The 22,052-nt window shown below is 36.2% G+C and overlaps 1 protein-coding gene across 1 annotated transcript in view; it reads left to right on the top strand.

Annotated features, from left to right (window-relative positions):
• The window catches only part of LOC135196929 (protein deltex-like), a 333,013-nt gene that overhangs the window by 184,097 nt on the left and 126,864 nt on the right, over window positions 1-22,052 (top strand). Inside the window, exons 6-7 of the mRNA XM_064223767.1 lie at window positions 1,665-1,770; window positions 2,529-2,626. Of these exons, the coding sequence (XP_064079837.1) occupies window positions 1,665-1,770; window positions 2,529-2,626 (204 nt within the window). The remainder of the gene's footprint in view (window positions 1-1,664; window positions 1,771-2,528; window positions 2,627-22,052) is intronic.

The following is a 22,052-nucleotide window of genomic DNA, read 5'->3' as shown; positions in this document are numbered from 1 at the left end:
ATTGTCATATCCTCCATGTGCACCCAATCATCATCCTTACTCACAACCATGATCTCGCTTCTTTGTGCTGCATGTTCAAGCCAAAAATTCTGTGTCTCTGTCTCCATCCTCATTACCATACCTACCAGCACCAGCCACGTATCAGCAACCAACGCAACATCATCAGCAAAGTCCAAATCCATAAAAACTTCTCCACCAATACTAGCCCCTCTGTTTTCATTCTCCATCACTCTTCTCATTATATGGTCAATATATACATTAAACAAGGTGGGTGACATAACACATCTCTGTCTTAGCCCACTTCCAACTGGGAACCAGTCACTTTGCTGTCCATCCAGCTGTACACAGCTGCACACTCCTTGGTACCAGTTCTTTAGTATCCTTACACTTTCAGTGGTATACCATAGTGTTCTGCCACTCTCCACATTCCATCCCTCCATACTGAATCATACGCTTTCTCCAAGTCTATAAAAGCACAGAATATTGGCTTTGCATACTCCCATCTCTTCTCAATTATCTGTCTTAAGGTGAAAATTTGATCCACTGTTGACCTCCCACTTCTAAAACCACACTGCTGTTCTCTAAGTTTCTCTTCTACTATAGGTCTTATTCTGTTAAGTATTACTCTCATGAATATCTTCCCTGGGACTGACAGTAAACTTATGCCCCGATAGTTACCACACTCCCTTTTGCTTCCTTATTTTTATATATTTTTGGTATCACAATTGCCTTTTTCCAATCACTTGTACCACCTCTGTTTTCCAAACTATGCTAAAAACAACTCTTAATGCCTCTATCATCCTTCGTCCTCCTGCTTTTAGCATCTCTGCAGTTATCCCGCACACGCCAGCAGTTTTTCCATTTTTTACAGATTTTAAGGCCTCTTTCACCTCTTCTGCACTAATGTCTTCTTCTTGTACCTCCAGAGCCTCGTTTAAATCTGCAATGCACTCATCCCTACCGGTAGTATCAACATTTAGGAGTCTTTCAAAATACCTTGCAAACAGATTCCTTTTCTCCATTTCGTCTGTGACCAAGTTCCCATCTTCATCCAACATGCCATCACTCCCTCCAAACTTTTTCTGGCTTGCGTTCCTCAAGAATCTCACAGCTGCAAACATAGCCCTGCTCTCGCCAATTTCCATAGCTACTTCAACTTCGGTAGCTCTTTCTTTCCAAAACATGTTTTGGTCATGCTTCATCCTATCACTTAGTTCTCTCAGCTTTCTATTTCTTCGTCTTTTTAGTTGTTGTTTCTTCTCTAGGTCTTGTTCATCGTCCATTTGAACTCTCAACCTTTGTTGCTCTTCACTTAAAACTTTTGCTTCATCACTAAACCAAGGCTTGCTGTTACTTCTCTTATAACCTAACACCCAGCCATGACTACTTATTGCCATGCCGGTCCCAAGCCCGGATAAATGGGGAGGGTTTGGTGTGGGCTCGTAACCTGCATCATAAAAAGATACCCCTACGACAGAAACTGATTATATACTGTATGTATATATTTACAGGGAGTGTTGATGGAAAAGTACCAGACCTGCAGCTTTGGTACAAGTTAGGTCCTTTTGACTTGATTACTGTACCAGTAGAATCACAAGGCTTAATAAATATCAAATCAGGTGACATGAACTGTATGTTGGCTAATGACACTTCATTATTTTCAGAAAAACAGCCGGACAGGGTTTGTTCGAAGTATAAGGAGAGTGCAACAGGCTGCATACCCTGTTGGAAAACCTCCTACTACTCCACAGCAGTCACAGCAAGATGCAGGTAAATTGTGGATTTTTATTTTCCATAGAATTCTATTTTCACTTGTCAGCAGACATTGATTTTAACATTGATTTTAACCATTTGAGATTCTAATGACTTCAAATGACTTCTTTTTCCCAACCGTTCAGATTTTGATACTATTTAAATATCCACATACATTGGAAATTTGGCTTATGTCATTTTTACTTGTTGCTGTTTTCCATATTGAATATAATAAAATAGTAAAGGTATCCAGTTTAAAACAACATAATCCAGCTGTATGTGGTATCATAAAAAATAAATTTATAGCAAACATTGAAAGAATAATGATGTTTTATCTATAATTGGTCTATTAGATTTGCCAAGGATTAATAGATGTAGAAATGTATTATGCATTTTGTCACATGTTCTGTAGTAGGAGATATGTCATTAAACAAACAGCTCTAAAATAGTGAATAGTGTAAATTTGAAAGCTGTTAGTCTAGAAAAAATAAAACTAGATGCATAGAGAAAAATTATACATTTGATATGTGCACATGTGTACAACTGTCAGAGAAAAACTTAATATTTAATGGTTGAATAAACATAATGGCAGAGTATGTATTCCAAACCTAGAAAGTCCCACTGCAGTGCATAATCAGAGCAAGATAGTTTAATAACTTGTATTTATGCATTTAGAGTAAAATTTTAATGTATAATGGATTATTGGTCACATGAAAACATTTGTGCTTGACATTTTGTAAGTATTATTTAATGTGTTAAATATCTTCTGGCTAAAGGTCCATCAATGTATGTGGATAGACCAAGGAGACGTGGTAGTCGAGATGAAGTGGATGCCAATTTTACTGATGGAAAACCAACAAGCTTTTTCAACAAAGTAAGTGGATTATTAGAATTTTTTAGTTGCTAGGGTCTGTTATTACATTGTACCCTACTGATATTTATATGTCATTGTTACCATAGGTGTACAAGAGTCTTCTTTGCTTACATAAGGCTTAACATGTAAATTCAGAAATCAATAAAGCTTCAGAAAGTATTAACAAAAATAAAACTGAAAATCAACCAAAAAAATAAAAAAAATTTTTAGTGTAGTTGCCATTCATCCTCAAAGGAGTTACACTCTCATGGTCCCTCAGGGCTCCATAGGACAAGACCAACCAATCTCAAAGAATTCTCTTATAGTTGGTCTCAGTAAGAATAGTGCTAGTTGGCACATTGGTAGGGCATAAAGGACTTAGGACAGGTGAGCTCGATCTCCTGTACTACAATTACTACCTCAGTATTTTCCTTCATCCTACTCACACAGATTTAACAATAGTGCATATGTTGGCTGTCTTCCTCATTACAACTCTAGTCTGTCACTGTGTTTGCTCCAAATACCACATCATGATGACTATTTTAAAGCTAAGTACATAGTTTTAAGATCCAGTAAAAACTTTTATTCCTTAAAATTTCATTAGGTTGGCTTATATTACTGTGCTGTAATTTTTTTTCATGTTTGGCAAAGAGATAGCATTAATGCTAATATTAAGACATTTTTGTTATTGAAACTCACAAGTCAATGACTTTATCAACATTGATTGATAATTTGAAGTTACAAAAATGGTAAATCGGGTTAGCCTAACTTCCTGTGTACTAAACATAGCTATGATTGTAGTTCCCAATCATGCCTGACTTACAAGCCTTGACATTTACTAAAAGGCCAGCAGTATTTCCTTTGTAGTGGTGGTATGGTGGTCCCTCCGTATTTGCGAAGGATGCGAACGAGACCCCCCAGCAAATAGTTAGAACCTGCGAATACTAGTTGGAACCCCTATCAAAATGCTTAAAACCTGCTATTTTGTTCATGAAACTTACCTGACAGATATATATATAGCTGTATTCTCCGAAGTCCGACAGAATTTCAAAATTCGCGGCACACGCAGTGGGCGGCCAGGTGGTGGTACCCATTCCCGCCGCTGGGAGGCGGATATCAGGAACTATTCCCATTTTCTATTCATATTTTTTCTGTCGCCGGTCGGTAAACAACTGTTTACAGACCTCCGCCTAGGATTTTGAAACTTCATTAGCCGCTTAAGTATCCTAATTATTCTTACGATTATTGACTTGGATTTGTGGCTAGGCATACGCTATCGTAAATTTTTCATTGCATTTGATGTCTGAGGCTAGTTAGCCTAGTTTCAGATTTTGTTGTCTGCATGGGGGATGGTGAAGCTACCGGAACTTTCGGTAGACACTCGCTTAGTGTATATGGCGTTTACTTGTTTTCTTTGCATAAGTTCAATGTAATTAGTGTAATGTGTGACTGATTACGGAAGAAGTAGGATTCATGTACGCATTTTAGAGCGTGTTAGAATCAGGAGTTTTCCTCCACAGTAAACAGAAGTTAGAAATAATGAACCTTCTAACCTCCTGTAGATTTTATTTTGCCTAACCCTGTGGTATGGCTTACGGGCCTAGAAGAAGTGTCTGCTAGAGGATTACATCAAGTAATCTTAGACTAAAGTGCTCGCTCTCCAATCAGTGTTGTGAAGTGTAGTGCCCTTGTGTTGTGGTGGAGGGGGCGTCAGATCGGCCCCATAATGCCTCTAGGCCTGGACCTCTGTCGGACTCCCAGGACTCAGGGAGAGGGCATGTCGAAAGCCGCAAGAGGGTTACGGGGGCTCCCCACCGATCTGGCGTCCCTTCGGCAGAACCTGTTGACGCTTCCAGGCTGCTAAAGATCGTGCACGCGCACGAATCTTGAAGGATTGCTTCTCGTCCTCCGAGGCGTCCTCCCCGCGCAAGGGTTGGAGCTCTCGGAAGGACTCGCGCCCTCTAAGAAGCTTTAGAGAAGAGGACGCTTCACGTCCTCTCTCTCGTTAGGAGGGAACGTCAGATCGGCCCCATAACGCCTCTAGGCCTAGACCTCTGTCGGACTCCCAGAAACCAGGGAGAGGGCATGTCAAAGCCGAAGGAGGGTTACGGGTTTTCATGCTGATCTGGCTTCCTTTCGGCAGGTCCTGTTGTCGCTTCCCAGGCTGCGAAGATCGAGCACGTGCACGAAGCTTCAAGGGTTGTTTCTCGGCCTCCGAGGCATCCTCCCCACACAGGGGTTGGGGCTCTCGGAAGGACTCGCACCCCCCTAAAGAAGCTTTAGAGAAGAGGACGCTTCACGTCCTCTCTCTCGTCACGAGAGGATGAGGAGTAAAGAGACCACATTTACCCTTTTAGAAGAATGCACTGGCTCTTTTTCTAAGGGACATTTAAGGAGGCTCATTCATCTTGCCAGAAGAGATTTTGAGACTCCTGCGAGTGAACGCTCATGTATATATCATTTATACATTATTAAGGAGGCTCATTCATCTTTCCAGAAGAGTGATTTGAGCCTCCTGCGAGTGACCGCTCATGTATACATCATTTATACATTATTAAGGAGGCTCATTCATCTTGCCAGAAGAGTGATTGAGCCCCCTGAGAGTGAAGCTCATGTATACATCATTTATACATTATTAAAGAGGCTCATTCATCTTGCCAGAAGAGTGATTTGAGCCTCCTGCGAGTGAACGCTCATGTATATGAACGCTCATGGTATATATCACTTGTACATTATTAAGGAGGTTCATTCATCTTGCCAGAAGAGTGATTTGAGCCTCCTGCGAGTGAACGCTCATGAAGTTAGAGCTGTTTCAAACCTCGCTAGCATTCCAAAAGAATTTGGTAATCAAGGACATTCTGATTCCACCTTTTGGAGGAGCAACTCAGTATTCGTCTCCTCTCCTTCATGGCGCTCCGTATACGTTATGTAACGTTCGCTTACTTCGAAAAGCAAGCTGATAAGTTTGACGGCCGGCAAGCTGCTTTGCACAGTCAAACAACTTATGTCCTCTGGTCGGCATAAGAAGGGCAATTTAGACGTGAGGAAGCTTTTGGAGGTGCTCGACGTCCTATAAGTAGAGACATTCTCCAGGACGCTTCGGCAAGCACCTTGCGGAAGACGAAAGCCATACGTCTTCCTTTAGTGTTCACACTCTTCAGGAGCAGCGTGCGGCTCTCCATGGAGATGTTGGCAAGGTCGCTCGCCAGGACGCCTCTTGGCGGGCCTTGCATGCATCAAGGCGCTCAACGAGTTCCTCTCTGAAACGTCGTTCAGAAGACTTGGTGTTCTCTGCTCAGACACGCTCGTAGCTAAGCAGGACGTTTTTTGAGGACGCTCAGCAGGACGCTAAGCAGGACGCTTTTGAGGACGCTCGGCAGGACGCTCAGCAGGACGCTTTCCAGGACGCTTTTGAGACGCTTTTTTGTGCATCATTCGCCAGGACGCTTGGCTTCGGTGGAAGCTCGGCAGGACGCTTTGCGAGAGAAAAGACTTGTAGAAGGCGTTTTATTTGCTGTTCAGGACGTTTCTTAGGACGCTTGACGCTTTATAAACGCTCGTCAAGAGGAGGTTTTTTCAGGACTCTCCACAGTACATTCCTTTACAGAAATTTTTAAAAATTTGGATTCGGAGTTAGCGGAGAGACATACCCGAAGTTTTTCTTCGATCCCTCTTCCTCTTCATCGATTCTCTTGAGAATCGGGAAGATTATATACTCGGATTCCTGGGTGACTTCCGTCATGTTAAAGGGTTTTCCCCTATTAGCAAAGTGCTAATAGTTTTGTCTAGTAAGGACGTTTCCCCATTTGTCAAGATACTAAACGTTTTGTCATTTAAGTGGGGGACCCCTCATAAATGGGGTAGTCTCTTGACATAGATTTTAACGTTTTTATCGTTTAAGCGGATAAACTCATTAACAAATTTCGAAGAGCTCTCATTCATTTTTCAGAGGCTCATCGGGGAGTAAGAAAAAGACTTGTAGACTAGATCCAGGAAGTCTTATGTCCAATATCATAAGAAACTTTGAACGGTCCTTTTCGATCCTCGGTTCTCTCTTGATGATCTCTATTCGAATATTACTCCCTTTTCTTCTTGGCAAAGAGTCAAGGAGTTCTTTTAAAAAGTCTCATTCATTAGAACGTGGACAGTCGTTTTCCTTTCTTTCTCTCTTCCTCGTCGAGGAAGATGTAGTAGAGAATTCGATGTTCAAATTACTACAATACTTACGTAGTTTATCTTTGCGTCATTTTGCTAACGCATGGGTCAAGTCATATACGCATATAGTATTTACCTCTGCGGATAGAAGCCGAAAGAACTGTTGTTCTAATGTATTTATTTGACACTCCCTTCAACCTTCCAAGAGTTTTTCGGAGTAAGAATAACTATTCAGGTATTGTTACGACAACACCAACTCAGATCTGTATTTAGCGAATTTTGTTTCGTTTAAATATGGCCTGCTTGAGAGTTCCTTTTGCTCGATAATTTCATACCTATCCCTTCGTAAAAGGAGTAGCTGGCAACTCAGGCAGATAGTGCGAGACGATGAACAAGGCTGCTGTTACTGTGATGTGATCTACGCAGTACCGGCTAGCTCGGTGTCATGCGCGTGGTTGCGTCTCTCTGCAATACAATCATGGATTTTAGAGCCTCGGGTTGAGGAAATTTCTAGTAATCATGAATGAACATGCCTTCCGTTTACTTAGAAAATTTCAACAAGATATCTCTTATACTTGTTCGGTGCGGGTTTACCGCACACGGTAACAGATCTTCTGTACGAATCTACCGTGGCATAGCACTATAATAATCTCCCTCCTTCTTATGCAAAGTGGCAGCCTTATTTAGGGAAGGAAGCAGGCTGAGTGAGGGAATGGATGAGTTTGCTGGGGACCATTTTCCTCGCTGGAGAAGCTTGTTTTCCCTGAATAAACAGCAATTTCAGACGCTCAAAATTTTTCCTCACGAAGAAATTGGAATAGATCAAAGATCTTGTAATAATTCTAATTTTCTCTCAACGGCTTGAGGATCACCTCGGGTGATAGCGAGAGGGTGCCAGACATCCGAACAGAGGAAACAGATGTTCTGGCACATTGTCTGAAAGAATGGAAGCAAATTGTGCTCTCCAGTTCCTCGAAGGGTGAGTTTGGATCGAGTGGCCCACCCAAATCATCTCGGATAATTTCTCAGCTCTTTCATAGCTCAAGAACAGAGAATTGGTTATGGGCTTGGCACGGAACGTAACGGTCCTCAAGAGGTTCGTTAAAACTAGTGCACGTCCGTGCGGGTCTTCTCTGATCGAAGGAAGGCAACAACTACTGACGTCTGAGTAATCCTCACTTAGAAGTATTTCGAAAGTGAGGAGAGACTGAGGGCGTCCTTCGTTAAGTTTTTCGTAATTTTGAAGACGAAGGAGCTTCCTCTTAAGTTGTTCCCTTATTCATGATCCTAGAGGATTAGCTTTAGTCGCCACATGTTGGCCTAAGAGGTTGGATTCACAGAGGTCAGGTAATTCAGAGAATTGTCCAAAGACCCTTCCCGAGAGAATCGGTGTAATCTAACTTCGTCACTTAGTGAAGTATCTAATATCTCTCCTCTCTGAGTCTGAAGGCGTTCAGACTATCGAGAAGCGATAAGATCTTCTAGATTAATGGCAGTCTCTTGGCCAAGGCAAAGCAGTGCTGCCTATTTTCAGTGTTCAATCGGAGCGGGCCAGTTTCTGGATAGTGAAGGGAAATGACTGTTCCTCCAACTCGACCTCTGTGAATTTCTTTATGGTTCATCTTCCGTATGAAGTACGAGATAAGATAGAAGTCCTAACTATTGTAAGAATATGCAAATATGTTGTTGACGGCCTCTAGGCTCAGAGATTCGGTTCTGTCAAACAACAAAGCTTCACGATCTTTGAGGTCTGGGGAGATCTTGAAATTCTCTGGATCGCAGGTTCCGGCATGGAACTTAGACGTAGTCTGAGTTTCTGATGCCAAAAGCATTTCGAACCTATCCTTTCTGCGAACTTAATACACGTGACCAGAAAGGCTAACATTCTAACCGCTCTAGCCACGGCAAAAGAGGGTTAGTGAGCTTTTAGCTATCATCAGAGGTTTTAGCTTTAAAGGACATAATGCGGTCTGTCCTCTAAGCCTTCCGTTTTCTTGATAAGACGAAAACCTGTCTAACCCTTGACCCGAAGGTTGGAGACCAAGGGTATGGCACAAATTATTGGGCAAAGGCATTAGAGTGTCCTGTGCCCTGTCGGGTCTCTCAAAGTTTTAATTCTCTTAATAAAAACCTATAGTAAGTCGAGGTCAACGGACAATCTGCGGTGTGTCCGTAAAAGAACCAGACTGGTTCATGTCCAAGAACACCCTGGCATTATAGTCAAGGAGTTCTTTTAAGAAGTCTCATTCATTATGTTTGCATAAAAGATTGAGATTTTTTCTTAATATGAATGCTCAAGAGGTGAGGGCGCGGCCTCGGGAAGTATTCAACAGAGCATGACACTCAGTAACATCCTGAGTGCCACGCTTTAGCGAAGCAACTCTGTGTTCGCTTCACACTCCCGACGGGATGTGAAGACGACATTTGAGATCTGTAAGTCGCTAGGACATACATATCCGTAGATATATTATTGGGGGCAGCAAGCAACACGAATCCTATCCTATAGAAAAGGATAGGTGTGCTTTTAACTTGAAGGGTTGGTCGCTTGAGGCGCGTTCCTTTTCTTTAGCCTAGAAGTTATGGAACTAACTTTAATAGGTTAGGTCAGGTGGTGGTTTTAGCTTCGTTGCCCTCAGAAGTATGGTCATATGGTCTAGTCACATTGTGGTCACGCCCCTGTTGACAGATCATCTAGAGCGCACCAGCATTACAGGTCTCTACCTCGCTGCAACTCTAGTAACGCAGAAGCAGACTTTAGTGGGACAGTAATCACGAAGTCGGCTATGCTAACAGGTGAGGAACCAAGATGTATATCATCAACTAATTTAGTTTTCCCAAAAATCCTATTCTGTCTCTTCCACCATCCGAAGGTGGATTCAGCTATATATATATCTGTCAGGTAAGTTTCATGAACAAAATGTTATTGTTATAATACAATTAAGTTTGTTCATACTTACCTGGCAGATATATATAATTAAAGTGCCCACCCACCACCTCAGGAGACAGTGGCACTGATAAAATATGAATAGAAAATGGAATAGTTCCTGATATCCGCCTCCCAGCGGCGGGAATGGGTACCACCACCGGCCGCACTGCGTGTGCCGCGAATTTTGAAATTCTGTCGGACTTCGGAGAATACAGCTATATATATATCTGCCAGGTAAGTATGAACAAACTTAATTGTATTATAACAATAACATTTTGTTTGTTAAAACTTGAGAAAAATCCTCTACAAATTATTATACCTGTTTTTTTAATAGTTTTATTGCAAAAATGCATTTTATGATGAAATTGATGCAAAAAAAAAAAAAAAAAACAGGAATTTATGGATATTTCTCATAGAAAAAATAACGTGATTAGGCGAATTTTCCGCGAATAATGGTTGGAAATGTTCCAGCAAGAAATCCGTGAATGTGAGAGTCTGCGAATCCAGAGAATGCGAATAAGGAGGCTCCACTGCATCTTGGTTTACGAACTTAATTTGTTATAGGACGCTGCTCGTGACTCAAAGAAATTGTAACTAAACTTTTCCCATTTAAATTAAAGTAAAAACAAGTAATTCGTTCAGACCTCAGAAACTTTTTTTTTTTTTTTTTTTTTTTTTTTTTTTTTTTTTTTTTTTTTTTTTTTTTTGCACAAAGTTATGCTTCACTTCACTGCATCCAATACTATTGTATGTATTTTCATATTACTATTGTATTATAAAATAGGAACAGCAATCAATGTTTTGGTTTGGAAATCAGCTGAGGGTGATTGAGAGTTAAGTTTATTTTGCTGTATTGAACTCAAATCAGAGCGATTTTCTTGCTTCTAGTTAGCGTAAATGAATCTCTAGATAGCCTACTCCATTGATATAGAACAAGGTTATTTTACATTATACAAAGTGTTTTCAAGTTGAAATATCTCTTGAATACGTATTGTTCTGAACAAAATTGTTTTTTTTTTCCTCATTAGTGGATGGTGCTGAGGATATGATTATTGCGTTAAAAAATCAACATAGTGCGTTTGATATTATCACTTGATTTAATCAGAATACTATGAGCTTTACATATTTATCTTTTATCAGAGTGAAAACAGTAAAATGTGTTCTTTTATGCCAAAGTTTTTATTAAAACATGCTTCTCTCAAATTTTGTTTACAGTCAAGTATACTACTGTTCTTTCATGCCAAATAGTTTTGATTAAAACACATTTCTCCCAAATTTTATTTACGGTCGAGGTTGCAGGTATTTCATCCATATAACCAGTGCACGATAATATTTACTAGCAGATGAACATTCTTTCCTCAGCTTCAGCTACAACTTGCAGCTTAAATTTAGCAGTACAGGCGGTCCCCGGGTTACGACGGGGGTTCTGTTCTTAAGACGCGTCGTAACCCGAAAATCGTCGTAAGCCGGAACAACGTTCTTGAAAACATGTCCACAGGGAAAATTTCACTACTAATTTGCAATTTTTCTTAGGGCCGTATCTCTAAAATTATCACTAATTTACTTTTTTTCATGTGCAACACTGTGTATTCACAAATTACTCTATATTTTCATTAAAATACAAGAGAGAGAGAGAGAGAGAGATAAATACATATATTTCTCCAGAGAAGAGAGAAAGAGAGGACTGTGCAATTATGTTTGTCTGTCTATCAATTCTTTTGCTGAGAGCGAGAGAGATAAAAGGAAGAAATAGAAACACCAAATGTATGACAAGTATCTTGTGGAGAGAGAGAGAGAGAGAGAGAGAGAGGAGAGAGAGAGAGAGAGAGAGAGAGAGAGAGAGAGAGAGAGAGAGAGAGTTGTCCTTACAGTATTTAAAAGAGAGAAATGGAATGATTATTGTATTTAAAATACTCAGATATGAATTTTGTACTTATAGTATTATTATTGGAAAATGTTAATGATAAACTTATTACATACACGTCCATGAAAATAATCTCATCTCAGTGAGAGAGAGAGAGAGAGAGATTACATAAAACCATTAAATTCGTTGACCATTGTATGGCATTGTTAAGCTCGAGTGTCACTCGAGTTGAGGTGGGGAAATTGATACAGAAAAGACAAAGGGAAGAATTTTTTTTTGAACATTAGTTATCGTATTATTACTACTTCTATTATTATTATTATTTATTTTGAAAAAAAATATAATAAACACGTGCATCTACTATAAAAATTCTCTCATCTCAGTAAGAAAGAGGAATTATCCTTACAAGTGAAATGGAAAGGTCATTTTCATCTCTTTAAAATACGACCATTATGAATTTTGTAATTAAAGTTTTATTATTATTATTATTATTATTATTATTATTATTATTATTATTAAATAACTGAAATTATCAATAAACATTTTACATACTAGTACCATAAAAATTCTTTCATCTCGGTAAAAGAAAGAGAGAGAGAGAGAGAGAGAGAGAGAGTGTGTTTATCTCTCTCTGTTTATAACGCTTCCAGCGAAAGAGAGGGAGGGAGTTACCACTATGTATGACACATTATTGTGTGGCAAAAGAGAGGAGAGAGAGAGAGAGAGAGAGGAGAGTTGAGAGAGAGAGAGAGAGAGAGAGAGAGATAGAGAGAGAGAGAGGAGAAGAGACGAGAGAGAGAGAGAGTTAACCTTAATTAAAAGTGACATGGATAGATTAGTACGTATTGTATTTCTTTAAAATAAACTATCACATATGAATTTTGTAATTACAGTTATTATTATTATTATTATTATAATTATTATTATTATTATTATTATTATTATTATTATTATTATTATTATTATTTGAAAGTATTAAAAACAAATAGTACAAGTACATAAAAAATCTCGAATCTCAGTAAATGAGAGAGAGAGAGAGAGAGAGAGAGAGAGAGAGAGAGAAGAGAGAGTAGAGAGAGAGAGAGAGAGAGAGAGAGAGAGAGAAAGGGGGGGGAAATGTCAGGACCACGTGATTGCAACACTGCAGCTCTCCCCCAGCTCATCCCCCTCTTGGCTGTCACAGAACTTGATATATAGCTGACAGTTTTAGTACCTGGATCTCAAAAAGGTTACTGGAAGTTACTTCAAGAAGACTGGGATTTCCTTCATTCTTCCATAATTTTTAAATATAAGCTAAAAATCTTACTAACTTCTACTATGGTATTTTCTTTAATGAATTGATATTATTGCTGTATAAATTAAAATTAATTAATATTTGTAAATAGTAAATCATTTATTTATCATACTAAAAAACATACATCTTTGTAGTACAGAGAGAGAGAGAGAGAGAAGAGAAGAGAGAGACGAGAGAGAGAGAGAGAGAGAGAGAGAGAGAGAGAGAGAGAGAGAGAGAGAGAGAGAGAAACTGTGCTAAACTATAAAGGATTCTTATCTTATCATAGTATGTGTTTTTTAAAAGCGTCGTAAACTCGGAGCGTCAGATGCGTCAGCGTCGTAACCTCGGAACAAGCGTCGTAACCCAGGGCGGATTTTTCAGTGAATATTTAAGAAAAAGCGTCGTAACCTCGGAACGTCGTAAGCCGGACCCGTCGTAACCCGGGGACCGCCTGTACTACTTATATGCCCTTGCCGATCTTCTCTTCAAAGCAAATAAGGATATACTGTAGTAATGTAAAAATATATCAGTCCTATTCTACTTAATGACATTTGTAACATAACTACAGTAATTTTTTACTATCGTACAAGGTTGAAATGCAAGCAAACCGCAGTTGTTATTTTATTTGGTTGTTCATAGCAAATCAGCTGTTCTGGCTGTATGGATTTACGCATCAAGTATGTATAACATTAATAATGATACTTTTAGCATTCACTTTTACTTTTTTAACTTAATTAGAAGATGGGATAGCCAAAGAGATGGAGGAAAAGGGGTTAGCCTAACCCTCTTACGCCGATTGGACGTATTATACGTCGACATAAATTGTTTGTCGGGTGCCGATTGGACGTATTAAACGTCTATAAAAAGTTTTTTTTAAAAATTCATGGAAAAATACTTATAGGCCTACCAGGCGAATACTTTTGAATCACGCGCCTTGGGGGATGCTGGGAGCTCACGGATCAAGGAGTTATTTTGTTTACAATTGTTACGCAGGTGCACAAGCACGAATTTCTTTCTTATCGCACTAAAAAGTATCGGTGACACATCTCAATATTATTTTGTCACTTTGACATAATTTTTGCACCATTTTAAATTAGCCGTTACATGGAGTATTATGTATGAAAATGTGCACAATTTCATGTAAAATACAACAAAAAAATACTCATGATTGTAGCTTTTATCAGTTTTGAAATATTTTCATATAAATAACGATAAGTGCCAAAATTTCAACCTTCGGTCAACTTTGACTCTACTGAAATAGTCGAAAAATGCAATTGTAAGCTAAAACTCTTATATTCTAGTAATATTCAATCATTTACCTTCATTTGGCAACAAATTGGAAGTCTCTAGTACAATATTTCGATTTATGGTGAATTTATGAAAAAAAAATTTCCTTAGGTCCGCACGGTAACTCTTCCGATAAATTTTTTTGTGCGATTGTCGTAATGTTTGCACCATTTTAAATTAGCCGTTATATAAAGTTTTATATATGGAAATGTGCGCAATTTCATGCACAATACAACTAAAAACAACCCATGGTTGTAGCTTTTATCAGTTTTGAAATATTTTCATATAAATAACGATAAGTGCCAAAATTTCAACCTTCTGTCAACTTTGACTCGACCGAAATGGTCGAAAAACGCAATTGTAAGCTAAAACTCTTATATTCTAGTAATATTCAATCATTTACCTTCATTTTGCAACAAATTGGAAATCTCTAGCACAATATTTCGATTTATGGTGAATTTATGAAAAAAAATATTTTTCCTTATGTCCGCGCGATAACTTTTCCGAAAAAAATCAGAAATTTTTTCGTCCGATTGTCATAATGTTTGCACCGTTTTAAATTAGCCGTTACATAAAGTTTTATATTTGAAAATGTGTGCAATTTCATGTAGAATACATCTAAAAATAATTGAAGGTTGTAGCTTTTCTCATTTTTGAAATATTTGCATATAAATCACGATAAATAGAAAAAAAACCACGTTCAGTCAACTTTGACTACCTAAATGGTCGAAAAACGCAATTGTAAGCTAAAACTCTTACAGTCTAGTAATATTCAGTCATTTATCTTCATTTTGAAACAAATTCGAAGTCTCTAGCACAATATTTAGATTTATGGTGAATTTAAAAAAAAACTTTCCTTCCCTCCACACGCAGATTCTCCGCCGTAAATCTCTGAAATGCGTACGCCGCATTCTCGTAATATTTGCTTCGTTTCATATTAGGCGTTTCATAGAGTTTTATATATGAAAATGTGCGCAATTTTATGTAGAATAAAAAAAAATAATTGAAGGTTGTAGCTTTTCTCATTTTCAAAATATTTGCATATAAAAAAATATATAAAAAAAATTCGACATTCGGTCAACTTTAACTCGTCCGAAATGGTCGAAAACTGCAATTGTAAGCTAAAACTCTTACAGTATAGTATTAATCAATCATTTATCTTCATTTTGAAAGAAATTGGAAGTCTCTAGAACAATATTTAGATTTATGGTGAATTAAAAAAAAAAAGTTTTACCTCCGTGTGTTACAAATTCATGCATAATTTTGTGATAATATTTTCTCTGTGTTGCTTTGATCGTTTTACAATGTGTTTTATACCAAAATGATTGCAATTTAGTGTACAATATAATGAAAAAAAATTTAGTAATTAGCTTTAACCGTTTTGCTCACAGTGCGATTTAAATACAATTATATATGAGATTTTGTTTTTGCTCTGTCATATATTGCATTTTTTATATATGATAATGATATTTTTTTTCATTTCTGATGGTTGTATACTAAACTTCAGGCAATGACAAAAAAAGGAGCCAAAAATGAACTCTTAATCTTGTAAACTAAGCGCGCTGTGATATTAAAAAAAATATATATTTTCCGCTTTGGAGCTCACTCGCGAACGCTGCTGGCATACAGGAGACAATTTTTATTATACCCTTCGGCGTTAAAGGGTTAATTGCGGTTGCGTTTTATCCATGTTGCTGATTCATGATAATTTATAGTCATTACCATTGTGAAATTTTTTTTTTTTTTCTCAGGTTCAGCTACAACTGCAGCTTAAATTTAGCAGTACTGTATTGCTTGCCAATATTTTTTCCATAGCAAATAAAGGTATTATGCAAAAACATTTAAGTTCGGTTCTACTTAATTAACATCATTTGTAACATAACTAAGGTAATTTTTTACTTTTTACTTTTGTCCGATGGCTGAAATGCAAGCAAAACTTTGTTATTATCAAATTCGGTTCGGTTATTGTAGCAAAACAACATTTTTCGTTATGTTGTGTATAGCTGTAGCATTTATAATGTTACTAACAATAATTTATCGTTCTCTTTTGCTTTTTTAACTTATTTAATGAGAAGAGATGATAAATAAAGAGATAGAGGAAATTCTCTCTCTCTCTCTCTCTCTCTCTCTCTCTTCTCGTCTCTCTCTCTCTCTCTCTCTCTCTCTCTCTTCTCTCTCTCTCTCATATATTAGGCCAAGATTTACCAGTAAGTTTATTGAATCTGACCTTAAAAATTTGTAGAACTGTATTTCCTGAATTATATATGTTAAGATTATAGCATGACAGTTTTCTTTGGTAAAAGAGTTCGTTGTGGAGAGATTTAGGCAAATGTAATTATTATTTCTGGGTCGAAATTAGTAGCAATTAGTTCATTATTCGACTTAGCCCTCTTTTTTATTGTTTTCTTTATTTCTCTAACTAAATCTTTTTATGTTATACGTATTTCATATTGAAATTTCAATTTCTCTCATTCATCTTTATTTCCTTTCCGGAATGCTTCACACACACACACACACACACACACACCACACTGGTGCTTTTTGGGTACATGAGATTTTTACTTGAGTTTTGAATATCTTGCTGTGAAAAGGAAAGCTAACATCATTTCCACTGTTGTCTTGTCTTTGGTATAAAGTTGATACATTTTGGTGATTTTCAAATCAGGATATAAATATTGTTGGGTGGAGCTTTTAAGACAATAATGTGACACCAAACATTACGACAATCGGACAAAAAAATTTATGATTTTTTCGGAAGAGTTACCGCCTGGACGTAAGGAAAAAGTTTATTTCATAAATTCACCATAAATCGAAATATTGTGTTAGAGACTTCCAATTTGTTGCAAAATAAAGGTAGATGATTGAATATTACTAGAATATAAGAGTTTTAGCTTACAATTGGGTTTTTTACCATTTCGGTCGAGTCAAAGTTGACCGGAGGTTGAAATTTTGGCACTTATCGTTATTTATATGAAAATATTTTAAAACTGATAAAAGCTATAACCATGAGTTGTTTATTGTTGTATTCTACATTGTATTCTACATGAAATTGCACACATTTCCATATATAAAACATTATGTAACGGCTAATTTAAAACTGTGCAAACAATACGACAATTGGACGAAAACATTTCTGATTTTTTTTGGAAGAGTTACCGCGCAGAGGTAAGGAAATTTATTTTTTTTTTCATAAATTCACCATAAATTGAAATATTGTGCTAGAGACTTCCAATTTGTTGCAAAATAAAGGTAAATGATTGAATATTACTAGAATTTAGGAGTTTTAGCTTACAATTGCGTTTTTTTACCATTTCAGTCGAGTCAAATTTGACAGTAGGTTGATATTTTGGCACTTATCGTTATTTATATGAAAATATTTCAAAATTGATAAAAGCTACAACCATGAGTTGTTTTTGTTTAATTCTACATGAAATTGCGCACATTTCCATATATAAAACTTTATGTAACGGCTAGTTTAAAAAGGTGCAAACATTACGACAATCGGACGAAAAAATTATGATTTTTTCAGAAGTTACCGCGCGGACGTAAGGAACAAGTTTTTTTCATAAATTCACCATAAATCGAAATATTGTGCTAGAGACTTCCAATTTGTTGCAAAATGAAGGTAAATGGTTGAATATTACTAGAATATAAGAGTTTTAGCTAAAAATTGCATTTTTCAACCATTTTGGTTGAGTCAAAGTTGACAGAAGGTTGAAATTTTGGCACATCGTTATTTATATGAAAATATTTCAAAACTGATAAAAACTACAACCATGAGTTGTTTTTTATTGTATTCTGCATGAAATTGCACACATTTTCATATATAATACTCCATGTAATGGCTAATATAAAATGGTACAAAAATTATGTCAAAGTGACAAAATAATTTCTGAGATGTCGCTGATGTTTTTTAGTGCGAGAAGAAACAAAGTTGCGCTTGCGTGCCTGGATAACGATTGCAGAACCAAGATGGAAATTATGAACAGTTCCTCTTATATAATCATTTAAAGTGACAGCTCCCTCTCTACTTGAAACATTTGCAAGCCTATTTTCTCATCTTTTTCCTTGAGAAACATTTGCAAGCCTATTTTCTCATCTTTTTCCTTGATTAAGTCCCTAAAGTTAAACACTGTATCTCCTGGTCTGTGTTAGGATCTTTTATAAATTCCCTGATCATCGAGAATACTCCCATATGGTATTGTTCGACAACTGTTTCAAACCTTCTGTGCCATGCCTCTACATGGTTATATTTTATTAATTTGGGAGCTAATTACAACTTATTTTGTTAATGAAACCTCAGCTTTTTGTTATAAGTTTTCATGCTTTTAAGTTTAAAATGTGTATGAAAAATGTATTACAGGATTTTTTTTTTTTTTTTTTTTTTTTTTTTTTTTTTTTTTTTACATGATACAGTGGCAGTACCCATGTCTATTTGTCTATTTGAAGTCTGTAACAGCCAGCCCTTCACATGATGAAGACGATAGCTTGTTCAGTCGTGCCCGAATAATAATATTTTAATTTTTATAATTAAATTACGATTTAATAACAAATTATATTTGTAATTGTTGCATAACAATGGAAAAGATGCATATATATATTTAAAAGATTCATGGAAAAGATGCATATTCGTTACATTTGTATTTTATAATTATACTTGCCATCAACAGCCTGACCGTTCAATTATGCCGATGTCAGACTGAATCTTAGGGGATACAACTTACAGTACAAGTCTGATTCTTGTTTCGTGTTATTCAGTTTCTTTTTGTACTGAATTATCATATGTCAGAATGCACTGAACTTCCAGAATTAGCTGCTATTAATAATTACTATACCGTATATTTATAGAGTAGTATACTGTTAGCTAGGCTACTGTATACTATGTATGCAATATACCATAGTGATTGCTGGGCTAACTTGTTAGTGTTATTCAATTTCTCTTTGTAATACTTCATCATCATAAGTCTCTCTACATTGAACCTAGAGAATTAGCTGATATGTACATACATATTGATAATTACTATACCGTACACGTATACAGTATACTGTGTAGTGTAGGCTAGGCTACCCCATATGTATAGATGGTACTGATTACCCTACTGTAGGCTAGTCTATATTTGAGGTACAATTTTTCCAACAAACAATGGGTTTTTTGGAACCTAACCCCATTGTAAGGCGGAGAATGCCTGTATAGGAGGGGAGATCACCCAGTTAGAATAACTGCTTTCTTTCCTCATCACGTTGTCTATTTGTTAGCTAACTACCAGCTAACTACTAGTGTCAACACTCTTCAGTGACTGTATTTTGAATTTCATGTTTACCTCAGTACATTTTATGGTAAATTACTCATCTGGACTGAAGATGAACCCAGAGAAGGGTTCAAAAGTTTTCTTAAAGTTTTACACAAGCTTTTAGTAATTATATTGTTGTGGACACTTTAGAACATTTTACAAACCTAGTGATAGAGAGTTTTTCCCAACTACTGTTGTAGTTAGCCTTTTTAAATTTACTCTTCCTTATCATAATTGTTTAAACCTTATTTATCTTTAGATTTACAAATAGGAAAACAGCAAGAGTATGTAAAAATAATGTTTGTTTGAATATTGATGAAAGTTCACTTGTAAAGGTTTTGCTTCCGAAGGATAATATATAGCCTGTGGTTTTGAAAAAGTCAAGGTTTTAAAAAACTGAAATTCATCCTGTATGCGTATAAATGTTCTTTAGCAGAACATATACTAGTACATATAGTCACTTGGTTTGTGACAGTAAAATCTTTTTTAAATGAGTAAAATACTTCCTTTACTCTTTTCTTATATATCTTTTATTAATGTACCTGACATCATCATGACCATTTATACAGTTGTGTCACACATAATACAGTAGCTCACCGAGATAATGGATAAAAGCATCCAAGCGTACACTGATATAAAAGAAACTCATATATATATAATATATATATATATATATATATATATATATATATATATATATATATATATATATGCACATATATGTAAATGCATGTCTATAATATATTATATATATATATAGATATATATATATATATATATATATATAGTATAGTAGTATATATATATATTATCTATATATGTACACTATATTGTAAAAATGCATGTTTTTTCTATAAGTTATTTATACATATATATATATGTAAATGCATATTTTTTCTATAAAGTATATTTATACCCTGTACCCTTTAAACTAAAATGCTTATAACCGCTTATTTTAACAGTCCACTGCCTAATTTAGTAGTTCAAACAAAACTATACCTTAAATCCTCATACTAAAACTACAGGGTGATTAAAAAAGAATGACCCTATTACATGATTAAATATTTTATGAAGGAAAAATAGCAAAAAATAAAACTTATAATACAAGTATTCTACTAACAGTCAAGTTTTATTTCACATGTTACAAATGCTCAATATGGGCCCCCCTTGCGGCACGAACAACATCAATACGATATGAGTATTCTTCCCAAACACGTTGAAGCACATCAGGATCAATTGAATTGATCGCTGTTGTTATTCGATGTTTCAAGTTTTCCAGGTCAGTTGGCAATGGCGGAACAAAGAGGCAGTTTTTCATTCAAAAATGCTCCAACTGATAAGCTCCAATGGGGAGGCACCCCATCTGGAAAACTTAAAACATTGAATAACAACAGTGATCAATTCAATTGATCCTGATGTGCTTCAACGTGTTTGGGAAGAATACTCATATCGTATTGATGTTGTTCGTGATCCTTCATAAAATATTTAATCATGAAATAGGGTCATTCTTTTTTAATCACCCTGTATTTAATATTTCAAACAAGAGTACACCCAAACATAATTCCAAAATGCCCAATGTCATCTTATATTACCCTCCTACAACTGTTACTCTTGAATATATATATATATATATATACTCCAAAAATGCTTACAACAATGATTTACTAATTTTGAAATACTAATATTAACCCTTAATGGATGGATATGCTCACATGAGTAGCAATAACAGGTTTTGGGTGGACGACGGAGTGACTCATGGTGAGTAACAATATTACAGGCCATCAATTTGGGGGAATCAAGGGGGAAAGAGGTGCCATTACTTTTATTGCCCATAAATTCAATAATGGCAACTTTTAGACTGGCTAAAATCCACTGGGCAGCTTATGAAAGAGTTAGATAGGATCTTGATTTCAAGGGAGGAGGTAGTCCTCTCTCTCATATCACATCTTTTTGTAGATATGCTCATAAATGTACCAAAGGGTTGCTGTTGGTTGTAGTTCTTATCTTTTATGATAGTATGTCAGTTATAAATGTAATTTTGCCAAGAAAAGTGCAACAAAATTTTAGAAAAAAAAAGTATAAATCCAAAAAAAGTCTTGCATCTTCTTTCTGGATAAATTTACGTAAATATTTTACAATTAATATGGTCAGAATTTGTTACTGATTTTATTTCTTATCTGGTCTGATATTGTGTGAGCTATAATTTTAATTTTACAAAATAAAATAAATTTGTTTATTAGTAAATAATAATGATGTAAAATTTACGATTGTCTTGTAAAAGAGGCCTGACGATAGGTTGTATATAATCATTTTCAGCTTCTCTTGAAGATACAAAAAATTTGTTAGTTTTTTTTTTTTTTTAACTATGTGCATTTGTATATCTTCCTCTTTCCATAGAGGTGTTTTTTTTTCCCTTAAATTAGCCAACCTCAAAGTTTTGCCAGCCTAGGGTACTGCACATTGATTTATTACCCTCATCCATTAAGGGTTAAATATAGCAAAATATCTATACAGTTTGACCCCTGGGATTCGCAGGTAATAGGTACCCAGCAAATAGCTAAAATCTGCAAATACTTGACACCCTTCTAAAAAGGCATATAACTGCCTATTTTGCTAGTACGTATAAGCACTAAAAATGCATATATCAT

Source organism: Macrobrachium nipponense, chromosome 18 (assembly GCF_015104395.2).
Source record: "Macrobrachium nipponense isolate FS-2020 chromosome 18, ASM1510439v2, whole genome shotgun sequence".
NCBI classification, from domain to species: Eukaryota; Metazoa; Arthropoda; class Malacostraca; order Decapoda; family Palaemonidae; genus Macrobrachium; species Macrobrachium nipponense.
Note: the sequence above shows the minus strand (reverse complement) of the source record. Positions and strands in the feature narration are given on the sequence as shown.